General features: G+C 44.0%; 1 protein-coding gene across 6 annotated transcripts in view; it reads left to right on the top strand.

Moving 5' to 3' along the window:
- Positions 1-16,611, top strand: part of b3galnt2 (beta-1,3-N-acetylgalactosaminyltransferase 2) — a 55,823-nt gene that overhangs the window by 6,737 nt on the left and 32,475 nt on the right. For all 6 annotated transcript variants that reach the window (XR_009514365.1, XM_059982168.1, XM_059982167.1 and 3 more), the window contains exons 4-7: positions 5,301-5,494; positions 11,887-11,982; positions 14,622-14,732; positions 15,631-15,721. Coding sequence is in view for 5 of the 6 variants with exons in the window: in XM_059982168.1 (XP_059838151.1) it covers positions 5,301-5,494; positions 11,887-11,982; positions 14,622-14,732; positions 15,631-15,721 (492 nt within the window). In the remaining variant the exon portion in view is untranslated. The remainder of the gene's footprint in view (positions 1-5,300; positions 5,495-11,886; positions 11,983-14,621; positions 14,733-15,630; positions 15,722-16,611) is intronic.

The raw sequence follows: 16,611 nt of genomic DNA on the forward strand, positions 1-16,611 counted from the left end.
AATGGAGGCTGACAAGAGAGAAGTAAACTTACTATGCAAGCTTTGATGAATAAAATTGAAGGTCTTCAAAAGGAGCCTAAAACAAATGTGAAGAAGATGATGGGTTTAATAGCATTAATTAAGGATCTTATGAAAAATAAAGCAAATGCTTCACAGGTGCTATCTCAATTTGAGAACTTGACTAATCTTTGTGAAGCTACATCACACAGTGATTCTTTTACTTCCCAAGGATTAACAGGAAAAAACAAAATGATGGATCACAAGCATTGATAAACACAACAGTACATTCAAAGAGGATGTGAAACAATAGTTGGCACAAACATTTCACAATGATGGTTATGTTCAGTATGATGCTGCTGAAGACGTGCCTCATTTTCCAAGAGACGATGTTTCTCAAGTTCCAATGCATGTTATGACTCCAGGTATAACATACAAGTTGATGTAAAACCAAATGACAGTGTGTTAAATGTTGAAAGCAGAAGGACTAGCTTATGGAGCTCTGCTGCAGGAAGAAAATCTATCTCCGCCACTTCCTCTGCATGCATTGAAACAGAGGCTGATTTAACCGTATTAACGGCACGTCAATAATTATTGAAAGACAAATATGCACTGGAAGAGCAAGAGGAGGAGCTTCAGCTGGAGGAAGAAATTGCTGTAAATTTGGCTGATGTTAGTGTGCTAAGGGCTTCAAGTGTGTTGAGTGCTATAAGTGCTGCAATTGGACGGTCCAACGGCATGAATTCCTATACTGAAAAGGCATAAAGAGAGACAAAGTCACCCTATGTCAATGCTGTTTCATTTGTTCCTCAAGTGTCTGGGAAACGTGAACAAGAGGTAGGTCAGGGTGTTTACTCTCAGCCTGCACTAATGGGGCACTCTGAACCCATGTCATATCCGACAGCTCAGAGTGTTTATGGGGACATTCTCTTGCAGCATGAAAGCACTTGTTTCAGACGATAGAGATCAAAACAGTATTTTCAATATTATGAGGAAGCAAAATTAAATGACATAGCAGCAGCTTTCATCTTTGCCTGAAAGAGAGATTCACATCTTTGACTGTGATCCGTTGCAGTATCACATACTCGTGAATCCATGATGGTGATGAATCAGTGCACAGGAGGGAGACCGAAAATCTGTCTGAGTGGTGTCATAATAACAACCTCTCACTCAATGTCAGCAAGACCAAGGGGCTGATTGTAGACTTCAGGAGAGGCAGTCCTCGTCGGAGGATCAGAGGTAGAGAGGATTAGCAACTTTTAAGTTTCTGAGTGTTACTATTTCAGAGTGTAATTGCAAGAAAAATACACAGTGCCTCTACTTCCTTAGGAGTTTGTTGAGCTACAGCATGACATCTAAAACTTTGACAAACTTCTCTAGGTGTGTAGTGAACAGTATATTGACTGACTGGCATCACAGCTTGGTCTGAAAACACCAATGCCTTTGAATGGAAAGTCCTAGAAAAAGTAATAGATTTGGCGCAGTACATCATTGGTAAAGCCCTCCCAACCACTGAGCACATCGACGTGAAACACTGTCATAGGAAACAACATCCATCATCAGAGATCCCCACCACCCAGGTCATGCTCTCTTCTTGCTGCTGCCATCAGGTAGAAGGTACAAGAGCCTCAGGACTCACACAACCAGGTTCAAGAATAGTTACTATCCCACAACTAACAGGCTCTTGAACCTCAACTTTACTTGCCCCGTCATTGACATGTTCCCACAACCAATGATCTCACTTTCAATGACACATGATCTCATTATCTCACATACTTGTTATTTATTGCTATTTAGTTATATTTGCGTTTGCACAGTTAGTTGTCTTCTGCGCTCTAGCTGATCTTTCATTGATCCTGTTATAGTCAGTATTCTATAGACTTCCTGAGTATGACCACACGAAAATGAATGTCAGGGTTGTATATAGTTACATATATGTACTTTAAAAACAGTGTTGAAAGCAAGACTGACAGCTATAGTGACTGCCTCTATTTCCTTTAACTGTACACAAGGGGTCACTAAGGAATGTGTTAGAAGTTGCCAGCATGATCATAGGAGAGGATATGTCAAGGCTAAGGCTTTACTCCAAGAGCATTTTGGTAGTGAACAGAAAATTGGGTTTGACTGTGAATAGACCACTGAAAGGAGACCACGGTAATGGGAGAAACTGTACACATCCAGAGCCGGCATTTAACAGGATCTCAGTTTCGAACAGATGAGATTTGGCAGTGGCAGTTCAAGGTAGATTTCTTGAATGCAGTCATTCAAGCCATCTGGTTTGTCAAGAGAATACCACATGTTCATGGAGATGGTTGTAAATTCTGTAAAACTGGTGGACAGCCACTACCAGATTGGTTTACCTTTGAGAAAGAAGGAAGTTAGCGTGCTGAATAATCGGAAGATTGCTGAACAGCATGCTCCAAGTCGAAGGAGGAGGTTTAAGAGGGATTTGTCATTTTACACAGCTTTCATGAAGGATGTCATTTCCAAGGGTTTGTTAGCACTCTTTCAGCATGAGGATCTGGAACACAGTGGTGGACAAGTCTGGTATATTCCATATCATGGTGTTTATCACCCCAGAAAAGGGAAACAGTGTTGTGTTTGACTGTGGAGAAACATTTCAGGGAACACCACTTAATGCTCAGCTTTAAGGGACCAGGCCTTACTAGCTCACTGACTGGAATCAAAACCAGATTCAGAAAAGAGTCAGTGGTGATCATGTTAGATATTGAATCAATGTTTCATCAGGTTGAAGAACCAATGGAAGATGCAGATCTGCTGATTTTTTTTTTCTCTGGTGGCCTGATGGAGACTCAGCCAGTGGACTTTAGAATGGTGGTACATGTCTTTGGAGCAACTTCATCACTGAGCTGTGCCAACCTTGCCCTTTGGAAATGCGCAGAAGACAATGAAGAAGAGTTCAGCTATCTGGATAAGCTTCAAATCAAGATCTGTCTTCTACACGATGCAGAGGTTTGAGAAACTCCAGCTACAGCTCTAGAAGCTTCACTTATTTGGTTGTTTGACTTAATGACTTTGACTTGACTTATTGAACTGACAGAAAGTGGTGGAAAGATCTCTCTGTACTGGGCTAAATGCCTGTAACCTTTGGCGGCAAAGAGAGGGAGTGAGTAGGGAGTGCATACCTTTCGTTGACCGCTCGTCCTTGTTTGCATTTGATCCAATTTTACAAAAAATACGGAAGAGTTGAATGATTTTATTGTTGGTTTGTAATAAAAGATTAAACGTAGTTTATCGATTTGAATTCAGATAGTTGGAAACATTGCAAACAGTCCGATACTCCCTCACTTAGCCTCTTGCCAACTTGTAGTTTGTCTTCAAGTAGTTGCTACATACAGTGGTATGCAAAAGTTTGGGCATCCCTGATCAAAATTTCTGTTATTCTGAATAGTTAAGTGAGTAGAAGATGAACTGATTCCAAAAGTCATAAAGTTAAAGATGAAACATTCTTTTCAACATTTTAAGCAAGATTTGTGTATTATTTTTGTTTTGTACAATTTTAGAGTGGAAAAAAAGGAAAGGAGCACCATGCAAAAGTTTGGGCACCCCAAGAGATTTGAACTCTCAGATAATTAAGGTCTCAGACCTTAATTAGCTTGTTAGGGCTATGTTGTGTTCACAGTCATTGTTAGGAAAGGCCAGGTGATGCAAATTTCAAAGCTGTATAAATACCCTGACTCTTCAAACTTTGTCCCAACAATCAACAGCCATGGGTTCCTCTAAGCAGCTGCCTAGCACTCTGAAAATTAAAATAAATGATGCCCACAAAACAGGAGAAGGCTATAAGAAGATAACAAAGTGTTTTCAAGTAGCTGTTTCCTCAGTTCGTAATGTAATTAAGAAATGGCAGTTAACAGGAACGGTGGAGGTCATGGTGAGCTCTGGAAGACCAAGAGAACTTTCTGAGAGAACTGCTTGTGGGATTGCTAAGAAGGCAAATCAAAGCCCCCGTTTGACTGCAAAAGACCTTCAGGAAGATTTAGCAGACTCTGGAGTGGTGCTTCACTGTTCTACCATGCAGCAACATCTGCACAAATACGACTTTCGTGGAAGAGTCATCAGAAGAAAACCTTTTCTGCGTCCTCACCACAAACTTTGCATCAGAACTTTGCAAAGGAACATCTAAACAAGCCTGATGCATTTTGGAAACAAGCCCTGTGGACTGACGAAGTTAAAATAGAACTTTGGGCCGCAATGAGCAAAGGTATGTTTGGAGAAAAAAGGGTGCAGAATTTCATGAAAAGAACACCTCTCAAACTATTAAGCACGGGGGTAGATCGATCATGTTTTGGGCCTGTGTTGCAGCCAGTGGCATGGGAAACATTTCACTGGCAGAGGGAAGAATGAATTCAATTAAATACCAACAAATTCTGGAAGCAAACATCACACTGTCTGTTTAAAAAAAAAGCTGAAGATGAAAAGAGGATGGAAGCTGAAGGTTTTGCCGTGGCCCTCACAATCCCCTGACCTAAATAAATGTCATTGAAAATCTGTGGATAGACCTCAAAAAAGCAGTGCATGCAAGACGGCCCAAGAATCTCACAGAACTAGAAGCCTTTTGCAAGAAAGAATGAGAGAAAATCCCCCAAACAAGAATTGAAAGACTCTTTGCTGGCTACAGAAAGCATTTACAAGCTGTGATATTTGCCAAAGGGGGTGTTACTAAGTACTGACCATGCGGGGTGCCCAAACTTTTGCTTCAGGCCTTTTTCCCTTTTTTTTACTTTGAAACTGTAAAAGATAGAAATAAAAAAAGCAATCTTGCTTACAATATTAAAGAAATGTGTCATCTTTAACTTTATGCCTTTTGGACATCAGGTCATCTTTTACTCACTTAGCTATTCACGGTAACAGAAATTTTGACCGGGGTGCCCAAACTTTTGCATGCCACTGTATGTAGGTAATAAGGTAAAATTTTAAGATTAGCTTTATTTGTCACACGTACATCAAAACATCAAAACTTGCAATGAAATGCTCAATTTCACATGTGTCTTTTGTGTAAACGACCAACACAGTCCGAACGCATGTTGGGGGCAGCCCACAAGGGTCACCAAGCTTCCGATGCCCACAACTTACTAACCTGTATGTCTTTGGGACATGGGAGGAAACCCACACAGTTACAGGAAGAATGTATTTGCAGACAGTGGTGGAATTGAGCCTGGATCAGTGGCGCTGTGAATGTTATGCACACCGCAGTGTAACTGTGCCACTTCCATTGGCTTTTGAGCATCCTGAGCTTGTGGAGGGTACGATAGCGTAGTGATTTTTCTCTCTTTCTACAGTTATAGGGCAGGAGATTGAAGCTGTCAGCCAGTCTGGAAGTCCGGCCTTGACGATGCTTGGTAGCAAGGCTTCGAAGATTGACTTCCGAGTTCTCCATCCCATTGTTATTACGAGGCTGGGTGTGTTCCACGATCAGAGAGAAGCAGCCTTCCACCAGAACGTCACTGTGCGGCTTTACCAGACTACCCTGGAGGTAAGTTTCACATTTGTTTGCTGCTTCCTATTGACAATTCCTCCCTGTAGCCCAGATGCCACTCGACCTACTGACTTCCTCCAGCAGATCGCTTGCTGGGACTTAGGGAACAGGCAGCATCTGTGGAGGGACATGAAGCATGAGGGCTAGTGATCTCCTAGGTACATAACCAGTGTTTGAGGCCCTGTCATCAGTGAGTCCCAGTTCTCATTCAGGGTCCTCATTCGCAGTCATTGGTGAGTCCGGGGGTCGGTCCTGAAGGTCACAGGTCAATCTGAAGTCCAGATGTCTGGTACTCCTGGGTCTCAGGGTCTCTGTGAGCCAACTGGGGAAGATCCTGGGGCTGGAGGACTGTGTATGTGCATGTCTGGGCGGATAGGAAGGATGAATCTGAATTGTATTTTTCCCTCCAGTGGAAAAGTTCAGCACAGTAATTGCTTGTGTCCATCTCCTTGCCATCTGCTGCCCTCTCCCCGCTTCAGCTTGTCTGCAGTTAATACCCTCATCATGGCCTTGTTACCTGGTCAGTCCCCCATCTCGCATTCTGCTGCCCCTATCCTGTCCCAATCACCCATCACCCTTCTGTTTGCTTACATCACTGGCTCCCATTGGCAATGCCACACGTAAAAGTCTTATCCTAGTAAAATGCTGCTGTCGTGGCACTGTCCTTGATCCCTGTATGTTCAGCTGCTTGACCCCAAGCTCAGGAATTTCCTCTCTAAACCTGCACTCTCCTCAATACTTAGACTGAACTGGATCGAACCTCTGCTAATATCTCCTATGTGATTCAGATCGGAAGACGTATCAATACTTTCAAAGCATGTTCACTTTGAATGAGGAATAAGCACAGTGGCAAAACTTGGTTTATTGGTTTATTCATTCATGAGTCAGATTTATTATCACTGACTTATAGGAGGTAAAATCTTAAGCATGGGATTCTGCAGATGCTGGAAATCTTGAGGAACATACACAAAGTGCTGGAGGAGCTCAACAAGTTAGGCAGCAGCTGTGGAGATGAATAAACAGTTGTTCCCCTCATGAGGTGGAGTGCTTTGTTTTGTGGCAGCAATACAATTGTTCCTTTTCACACCTTGTGGCACATTGGGCATCATTTTTGCTCGTTCCTTAGCATTTGACTTGTTTATGAGGTTGTGTTGCTAGCTCGACACCCGACACAGCACAAATGGAAAGCGTTCAAGGAGCAGGCCAGATTGAAACTCAGCACCATTCGCCTGGAAGTCCACTGCAGATGCCAATACACCACCGGCTGGCTAGGCAGCAGTATAGTGCAAAACCATAAAAATCTGTAAATTATATTAAAAAGTGTAGAGAAAGGAATTTAATACCATAATTCTCACAATCCTGATCGAGAAGTTGCAGAACGTGGGCCTCTGCACCTCCCTCTGCAATTGGATCCTCGACTTCCTAACCAGAAGACCACAATCTGTGTAGCTTGGTGATTGCTGACGATCAACACTGGACCACCTCAGGAGTGTGTGCTTAGCCCACTGCTCTACTCTCTCTATACCCATGACTGTGTGGCTAGGCATAGCTCAAATACCATCTATAAATTTGCTGATGATACAACCGTTGTTGGTAGAATCTCAGGTGCTGACCAGAGGGCGTACAGGAGTGAGATATGCCAACTAGTGGAGTGGTGTCACAGCAACAACCTGGCACTCAATGTCAGTAAGATGAAAGAGCTGATTGTGGACTTCAGGAAGGGTAAGATGAAAGAACACATACCAATCCTCATAGAGGAATCAGAAGTGGAGAGAGTGAGCAGTTTCAAGTTCTTGGGTGTCAAGATCTCTGAGGATCTAATCCGGTCCCAACATATCAATGTAGCTATAAAGAAGGCAAGACTGCGGCTATACTTTATTAGGAATTTGAAGAGATTTGCATATCAACAAATACACTCAAAAACTTCTATGGATATACCGTGGAGAGCATTCTGACAGGTTGCATCACTGTCTGGTATGGAGGGACCAAAAGAAGCTGCAGAAGGTTATAAATCTACTCAGCTCCATCTTGGGCACTAGCCTGCAAAGTACCCAGGACATCTTCAGGGAGCGGTATCTCAGAAAGGCAGCGTCCGTTATTAAGGACCTCCAGCTCCCAGGGCATGCCCTTTTCTCAGTGTTAACATCAGGTAGGAGGTACAGAAGCCTGAAGGCTCACACTTAGCGATTCAGACACAGCTTCTTCCCCTCTGCCATCCAATTCCTAAACAGACATTGGATACTACCTCATTTTTTAAAATATTCAGTATTTCTGTTTTTGAATATTTTTTAAAACTCTATTTAATATATGTAATTGATTTACTTGTTTATGATTATTTTTTAATTTGATTTATTTTTTTTCTCTCTGCTAGATTATGTTTTGTATTGAACTGCTGCTGCTAAGTTAACAAATTTCATGTCACATGCTGGTGATAATAAACCTGATTCTGATTCCGATAATGAAATAGTTTAATGGACCATCAGAAGCCTGATGTTAGAGGGGAAGAAGCTGTTTCTGAATCACCGAGTGTGGGTGTTCAGGTTCTTGTACAACCAGCTGAAGAGAAAGGGGCATTAATCCCAGATGGTGAGGGTCCTTAATGACTAGTGACTAGTGGGGTACCGCAAGGCTCAGTGCAGGAGCAGGGAGGTTCTACTGCAGTTGTACAAGGCCTTGGTGAGACCGCACTAGAGTATTGTGTGCAGTTTTGGTCCCCTAATCTGAGGAAAGACATTCTTGCCATAGAGGGAGTAAAGAGAAGGTTCACCAGATTGATTCCTGGGATGGCAGGATTTTCAAATGAAGAAAGACTGGATCGACTAGGCTTAAACTCACTGGAATTTAGAAGATTGAGGGGGGATCTTATTGAAATGTATAAAATTCTAAAGGACAGGCTAGATGCAGGAAGATTGTTTCTGATGTTGGGGAAGTCCAGAACGAGGGGTCACAATTTAAGGATAAAGGGGAAGCCTTTTAGGACTGAGATGAGGAAAAACTTCATCACACAGAGAGTGGTGAATCTGTGGAATTCTCTGCCACAGGAAACAGTTGAGGCCGGTTCATTGGCTATATTTAAGAGGAAGTTAGATATGGCCCTTGTGGCTAAAGGGATCGGGGGTATGGAGAGAAAGCAGGTACAGGGTTCTGAGTTGGATGATCAGCCATGATCATACTGAATGATGGTGCAGGCTTGAAGGGCTGAATGGCCTACTCCTACACCTATTTTCTATGTTTCTATGATGGATGCAGCTTTCTTGAGGTACCGCCTCATGAAGATGTTCTCGATGATAGGGGGCTGTACCTATGATGGAAAAATCTGAGTCTACAATTTTGTGCAGGCTCTTGTGATCCTGTTCACTGGAGCCTCCATATTGTGGGAAGTGGACTACATGAGATGGCTTGGTGTAATGACTTGTCAGAATTCCCTGTCATAATTTCTAACCTGTTGTTAGAGAAAATATTACGGCGGTACTCTTGCAGGATAGATTAGAGGGCTCATCAAGGGAGGCTATTTGGATGGAATTGAGGAATGGGAAGGGTGTAGTAGCACTTATAGGGGTGTATTATAGAGCATCTAATGGGGAGCGAGAATTGGAGGAGCAAATTTGTAAGGAGATAGCAGATATTTGTAGTAAGCACAGGGTTGTGATTGTGGGAGATTTTAATTTTCCAAGCATAGACTGGGAAGCCCATACTATAAAAGGGATGGATGGTTTGGAGTTTGTAAAATGTGTGCAGGATAGTTTTTTGCAGCAATACATAGAGGTACCAACCAGAGAAGGGGCAGTGTTGGATCTCCTGTTAGGGAATGAGATAGGTCAGGTGACGGAGGTATGTTTTGGGGAGCACTTCGGATCCAGTGATCACAATGCCATTAGTTTCAATATAATTATGGACAAGGATAGGACTGGACCCAGGGTTGAGATTTTTGATTAGAGAAAGGCTAACTTTGAGGAGATGTGAAAGGATTTAGAAGGAGTGGATGGGGACAATTTGTTTTATGGGAAGGATGTAATAGAGAAATGGAGGTCATTTAAAGGTGAAATTTTGAGGGTACAGTCTTTATGTTCCTGTTAGGTTGAAAGGAAAGGTTAAAAGTTTGAGAGAGCCATGGTTTTCAAGGGATATTGGAAACTTGGCTCAGAAAAAGAGAGATATTTACAATAAATATAGGCAGCATGGAGTAAATGAGGTGCTTGAGGAATATAAAGAATGTAAAAAGAATCTTAAGAAATAAATTAGAAAAGCTAAAAGAAGATATGAGGTTGCTTTGGCAGTAAGGTGAAAATAAATCCAGAGGGTTTCTATAGTTATATTAATAGCAAAAGGATAGTGAGGGATAAAATTGGTCCCTTAGAGAATCAGAGTGGACAGCTATGTGTGGAGCCGAAAGAGATGGGGGAGATTTTGAACAATTTTTTTTCTTCGGTATTCACTAAGGAGAAGGATATTGAATTGTGTAAGGTAAGGGAAACAAGTAGGGAAGTTATGGAAACTATGATGATTAAGGAAGAGGAAGTCCTGGCACGTTTAAGGATTATAAAAGTGGATAAATCTCTGGGTCCTGACAGGATATTCCCTAGGACCTTGAGGGAAGTTAGTGTAGAAATAGCAGGGGCTCTGACAGAAATATTTCAGATGTCATTAGAAATGGTGATTGTACCAGAGGATTGACATATTGCTCATGTTGTTTCATTGTTTGAAAAGGGTTCTAAGAGTAAACCTAGCAATTATAGGCCTGTCAGGTTGACGTCAGTGGTGGGTAAATTAATGGAAAGTATTCTTAGAGAGGGTATATATAATTATCTGGATAGACAGGGTCTGATTAGGAATAGTCAGCATGGATTTGTGTGTGGAAGGTCATGTTTGATAAATCTTATTGAATTTTTTGAAGAGGTTACTAGGAAAGTTGACGAGGGTAAAGCAGTGGATGTTGTCCATATGGACTTCAGTAAGGCCTTTGACAAGGTTCAGCATGGAAGGTTAGTTAGGAAGGTTCAATCGTTAGGTATTAATATTGAAGTAGTAAAATGGATTCAACAGTGGCTGGATGGGAGATGCCAGAGAGTAGTGGTAGATAACTGTTTGTCAGGTTGGAGGCCAGTGACTAGTGGTATGCCTCACAGATCTATACTGGGTCCAGTGTTGTTTGTCATATACATTAATGATCTGGATGATGGGGTGGTAAATTGTATTAGTAAGTATGCAGGGGGTACTAAGGTAGGTGGCATTGTGGATAATGAAGTAGGTTTTCAAAGCTTGCAGAGATTTAGGCCGGTTAGAAGAGTGGGCTGAGCGATGGCAGATGCAGTTTAATGCTGATAAGTGTGAGGTGCTACATTTTGGTAAGACTAATCAAAATAAGCCATACATGGTAAATGGTAGGGTATTGAAGAATGCAGTAGAATAGCGAGATCTAGGAATAATGGTGCATAGTTCCCTGAAGGTGGAATCTCATGTGGATAGGGTGGTAAAGAAAGCTTTTGGTATGCTGGCCTTTATTAATCAGAGCATTGAGTATAGGAATTGGGATGTAATGTTAAAATTGTAAAAAGGCATTGGTAAGGCCGAATTTGGAGTATTGTATACAGTTCTGGTCACCAAATTATAGGAAAGATGTCAACAAAATAGAGAGAGTACAGAGAAGATTTACTAGAATGTTATCTGGGTTTCAGCACCTAAGTTACAGGGAAAGGCTGAACAAGTTAGGTCTTTATTTTTTGGAGCGTAGAAGGTTGAGGGGGGACGATAGAGGTATTTAAAATTATGAGGGGGATAGATAGAGTTCCATTGAGAGTAGGGGATTCAAACAAGAGGACATGAGTTGAGAGTTAGGGGGCAAATGTTTAGGGGTAACACGAGGGGGAACTTCTTTACTCAGAGAGTGGTAGCTTTGTGGAACGAGCTTCTAGTAGAAGTGGTAGAGGCAGCTTCGATATTATCATTTAAAAAGAAATTGAACAGGTATATGGACAGGAAAGTAATGGAGGGTTATGGGCTGAGTGCAGGTCAGTGGGACTAGGTGAGAGTAAGCTTTTGACACGGACTGGAAGGGCCGAGATGTCCTGTTTCCGTGTTGTAATTGTTATATGGTTATCGGGGTTCAATTCTCACTGCTGTCTATAAGGATTTTGTATGTTCTCCTCATGACCGTGTGCGTTTCCTCTGGGTGCTCCAATTTCCTTCCACATTCCAAAGATGTACAGTTAGGGTTATTAAGTTGTGGGCACACTATGTTGGCACTGGAGGTGTGGTGACACTCGGCTGCTCCCAGCGTTTCCTCCGACTGTGTTGGCTGTTGACACAAACAGCGCATTTCACTGTACGTTTTGATGTACATGTGACAAAGCTGATTTTTAATCTTTATTACCATGTGTCTGTTTACTCAGGAGGTGATTGTCAGTGCCCGCTTCAGTCCACTCAGCTCTGGAGTACAAGTCAACCAGATGTGGTATAAACCTGTGGAGAGGTTTCTCTTACCGAAGGTACGAGCAAAGGTTTTGGGCTGCTTTTCTTTCTTTTTTCCATTTGTGTAGAACCAATACTGAGCAAGGTTTGTAAAATTCCATAGTTCAAAGTTCAAGTTTAATTTTCTTTCAGCCATACCCATGAATATAGCCAAACAAAACAGTGTTCCTCTGGGGCACACAGTCAACAGTCACACACAGCACATAAAGCACATATAACTTCAGTAGCAGAAAAACATGTAGTTCCAATAAAAATAATGTAAAAAATAATAATGTCCCCGAGTGTCAAGGCCTTTAGATTAATGGTGTATGGATGTTGTCTCGGAGCCACGTTTCTGCTAGAACAAGCACACAGCAGTTCCTCAACTCACGCAAGTGCAGTTGCAGATGAACGTAATCCAGCTTGTCTTCCAGTGTTTGCTTGGCAGAAGACAAGCTGGATTGCACTCATCTGCAGCTGGACTTGTGCAAGATGAGGATTCCTCTTGCAGAAAGATCCATGCTTGGTCTTTCACTGGGCTGTAGGCTGCATTTCTGCAACACTGGTCCTGATACTAGGAAAGGATCTGTTTTGTTGTCATTTGCTGTCAGCCATGGGAGTGGTGGAAGTGCCCATCTGCTGGATCCCTCGTAAATTTTTTAATTTCAAAAATAGAGATATATACTCAGTGGCCAGTTTATTAGGTACAACTGTGCACCTGCTCATTAGTACAAATTTATAATCAGCCAATCATGTGGCAGCAACACAAAGCATGCAGGCATAGCCAAGAGGTTCAGTTGTTGTTCAGACCAAACATCAGAATGTCTTTGACCTGTTGGTGACAGATGGGATGGTGTGAGTATCTCAGAAACTGCTCGTCTCCTGGGATTTTTGCGCACAATGGTCTCTAGAGCTTATAAGGAATGGTGTGATAAACAAAATCAAAATATCCAGTGAGCAGCAGTTCTGTGGGTGAAAATGTTTTGTTAATGGGAGAAGAAGATGGCTACATTGGTTCAAGCTGACAGGAAGGCAACAATAATTCAAATAAACATGCAGAAAGAGCATCTCGAAGTGGATGGGTAGAAGACCATGAACATACACTCGGGAGGTGCTTAATTAAGTGACCACTGAGTGTACAAAGGAAGAAACAGTGACGAAAAAGGACCTTTCCATTCATGGTCAATCCATTCCATAGTGTAAACTTAAAATACTCACAAACACAGATGCTTGGTGAATTGACCATTTAGATTCAGAACTGGCTTGCCAATAGAAGACAAGGAGGAGTGGTTGAAGGGAGTTATTGTAGCTGGAGGTTTATAATTAGTTGTGTTCCACTGGGATCTGTACTGGGATATCTGCTGCTTGTGATGTTTATAAATGACCTGGATGAACGTGTAGATGGATGGGTTAGTAAGTTTGCACATGATACGAAGATTGGTGGAGTTGTGGAGAGTGTAGAAGTCTGGCAAAGAATACAGCAAGATATAGATCAGTTGCAGACATGGGCAGAGAAATGGCGGATAGGATTTAGCCTGGCCAAATGTGAAATGCTGCACCTTGGTGGGTTGAAGATAAAGAGAAAGATGAGCAGAGGAATCACAGGTCCAAGTTCAGAGCTCCCTGAAAGTGTCTTCGCAGGTTGATAGGGTTGTTAAAAAGGCACATGTCACACTTGCCTTTATCAGTAGAGGCATTGAGTTCAAAAGTCAGGAAGTTATGTTGCAGCTTTATAAAACTATAGTTAGGTCACATCTGGCGTATTGCATACAGTTCTGGAAGGACGTTGAGGCCTTAGGAGGGTGCGGAAGAGATTTACCAGGACGTTGCCTTAAGTAGAGTGTATGTGCTTATAACAAAAGGGTGGATAAACTTGGGTTGTTTTGTCTGGAGTAGCAGAGGCTGAGGGGAGATCTGATTGGGATTTATAAGTTTATGAGATGCATACATAGAGTGGACAATATCTTTTTTCCCAGGGCTGAAATGTCTAATACCAGAGGGTTGGGGGGGGGACATTTCAAAAGGGACGTGAAGGGTAAGTTTTTGTTTACAAAAAACGGTGGATGCCTGGAATGCCCTGCCTTCCCTGGGGTGGTGGTAAAGGCAGATTTAGGGCATTTAGATAGGCAGATGAATGTGAGGGAGATGGAAGGACAAGGGGATTGTGCAGGCAGATGGGATTAGTTTAGATGGCCTTCTGATTACTAATTTAATTGGTTCAGCACAATATTATGGGCCGAAGGGCCTGTTCACATGCTGTACTGTTCCATGTTCCATAGCAAACATTCTAACACAGACATTGCACTATATGATAGCATAGCAGTTTGAGTAATACTGTTACAGCACCAGCAACCCACTGTAAAGAGACTGTTAGTTCTGTTCATAACTGTGTGCATTTCCTCTGGGTGTTCTGGTTTCCTCCCATATTACAAAGGCAGACAGGTTAGTAGGATCATTGGTGATATGGGTGTAATTGGGCAGCATGGGCTTGTTAAGCCAGGCACCATTACCACTCACACGGACCCTGAGGTGATACACCCTGTGATTGTTCAGGGTCTTCCTCACCCAACTCAGCCCCTCCATATGTGGTGGTGGAAGGATTCTAGTCTGGTCCCTTGTGGCTGTGTCAATGCCTGCTCTCTCACTGACACTCTTTGCATTCACCTCTCTCTGCCAGGGCTTTGAAGGAACTATTGCATGGGAGACCCAGGACTCGGAGTATCTCGTCACCATGAACCTCACTGATGTCCTGCTCGACAGTGGAGGGGGCGTCCTCAGGTTTTCTGCAGTACGTTGAACCCCACGTCATGGTAATTTGACCAATCAGAATTCAAACAGGAGGACCGCCTCACCCAGTCAGCTCAGAACAGACACTGAGCAAAGGGACATCATCTCTGGGCTGAACATGAAGGAAGTCTCAGTGTCCATCAGGACTATGGCAGAGTATCTGAGCTGTCGCCCCAGGGGAGCACCACACCGACAGAGGGGCAGGACTGAGAGAACCTCTCTCTGTGGGAGGGGCAGTACAGAGGGAATGTCTCACTCTGGGAAGGGCAGTACTTACGGAATGCCTCACTCTGGGAGGAGCAGTACTTACGGAATGTCTCACTCTGGGAGGGGCAGTACTTACGGAATGTCTCACTCTGGGAGGGGCAGTACTTAAGGAATGTCTCACTCTGGGAGGGGCAGTACTTACGGAATGTCTCACTCTGGGAGGGGCAGTACTTATGGAATGTCTCACACTGGGAGGGGCAGTACTTACGGAATGTCTCACACTGGGAGACCCAAAACGTTTGGCTGAGACCCAAAACCTTGACTGCTCGTTTGCACGGATGCTGCCCGACCTGCTGAGTCCCTCCAGCTTGTTCTACGTGTTGCTTTGACCCCAGAATTTGCAGTGTACTTTGTTCACTGTGGGGGGGGGACAGTACTCAGAGTGTGAGCTGTGGTAGGTGTAGCACCGAGGGAGCTTCTTGCTGTGGGAGGGGCAACAGTGAGGGACCATGACTTTGTGGGAGGAGCAGCCCTGAGGGAGGTCACACAGTGGGAGGGGCCCTTTAGTGAAGTATGTGTAACTGGATAGGAACATTTTGCAGTGACTCATCCGTGTGTGAGTGAGCATGTTTGGCTCTGGTTTCTCCTTGACATCCTACTTGCCCCATTAAATGATTTTCTGTTTGCATCAGGCACAGCTGCAGGCTGAGAAGGAAGTAATCCAGGACGGATTCGGTCAGGATGTGGCAGCTGTGGCTGGAGGCTTCACCTACACCATCCATGGTATGTCATTCAGTGAGCAGATTGGATCGCCCACTAAGAGATAACCATATCAGACCCCCAACCCCTCACCCCAGCACCAGGTAACCATGTCAGACCCCCAACCCCAGCACCAGATAACCATGTCAGACCCCCAACACCGCAACCCAGCACCAGGTAACCGTATCAGACACCCAACCCCTCATCCCAGCACCAGGTAACCACGTCAGACCCCCAACCCCAGCACCAGATAACCATGTCAGACCCCCAACACCGCACCACAGCATCAGGTAACCATGTCAGACCCCCAACACCGCACCCCAGCACCAGGTAACCATGTCAGACCCCCAACACCGCACCCCAGCACCAGGTAACCATGCAACACCCCCCAACACCGCACCCCAGCACCAGGTAATCATGTCAGACCCCCAACCCCAGCACCAGGTAACCATGTCAGACCCCCAACACCGCACCCCAGCACCAGGTAACCATGTCAGACCCCCAACACCGTACCCCAGCGACAGGTAACCATGTCAGACCCCCAACCCCTCACCCCAGCACCAGATAACCATATCAGACCCCCAAACCCTCACCCCAGCACCAGTTAACCATGTCAGACCCCAGACCCCCAACCCCTCACTCCAGCACCAGGTAACCATGTCAGACCCCCAACCCCTCACCCCAGCACCAGGTAACCATGTCAGACCCCCAACCCCTCACCCCAGCACCAGATAACCATGTCAGACCCCCAAACCCCTCACCCCAGCACCAGGTAACCATGTCAGACCCCAGACCCCCAACCCCTCACCGCAGCACCAGGTAACCATGTCAGACCCCCAACCCCTCACTCCAGCACCAGGTAACCATGTCAGATCCCCAACCCCTCACCCCAGCACCAGGTAACCATGTCAGAC

Source organism: Hypanus sabinus, chromosome 10, assembly GCF_030144855.1.
Source record: "Hypanus sabinus isolate sHypSab1 chromosome 10, sHypSab1.hap1, whole genome shotgun sequence".
Lineage (NCBI taxonomy): Eukaryota > Metazoa > Chordata > Chondrichthyes > Myliobatiformes > Dasyatidae > Hypanus > Hypanus sabinus.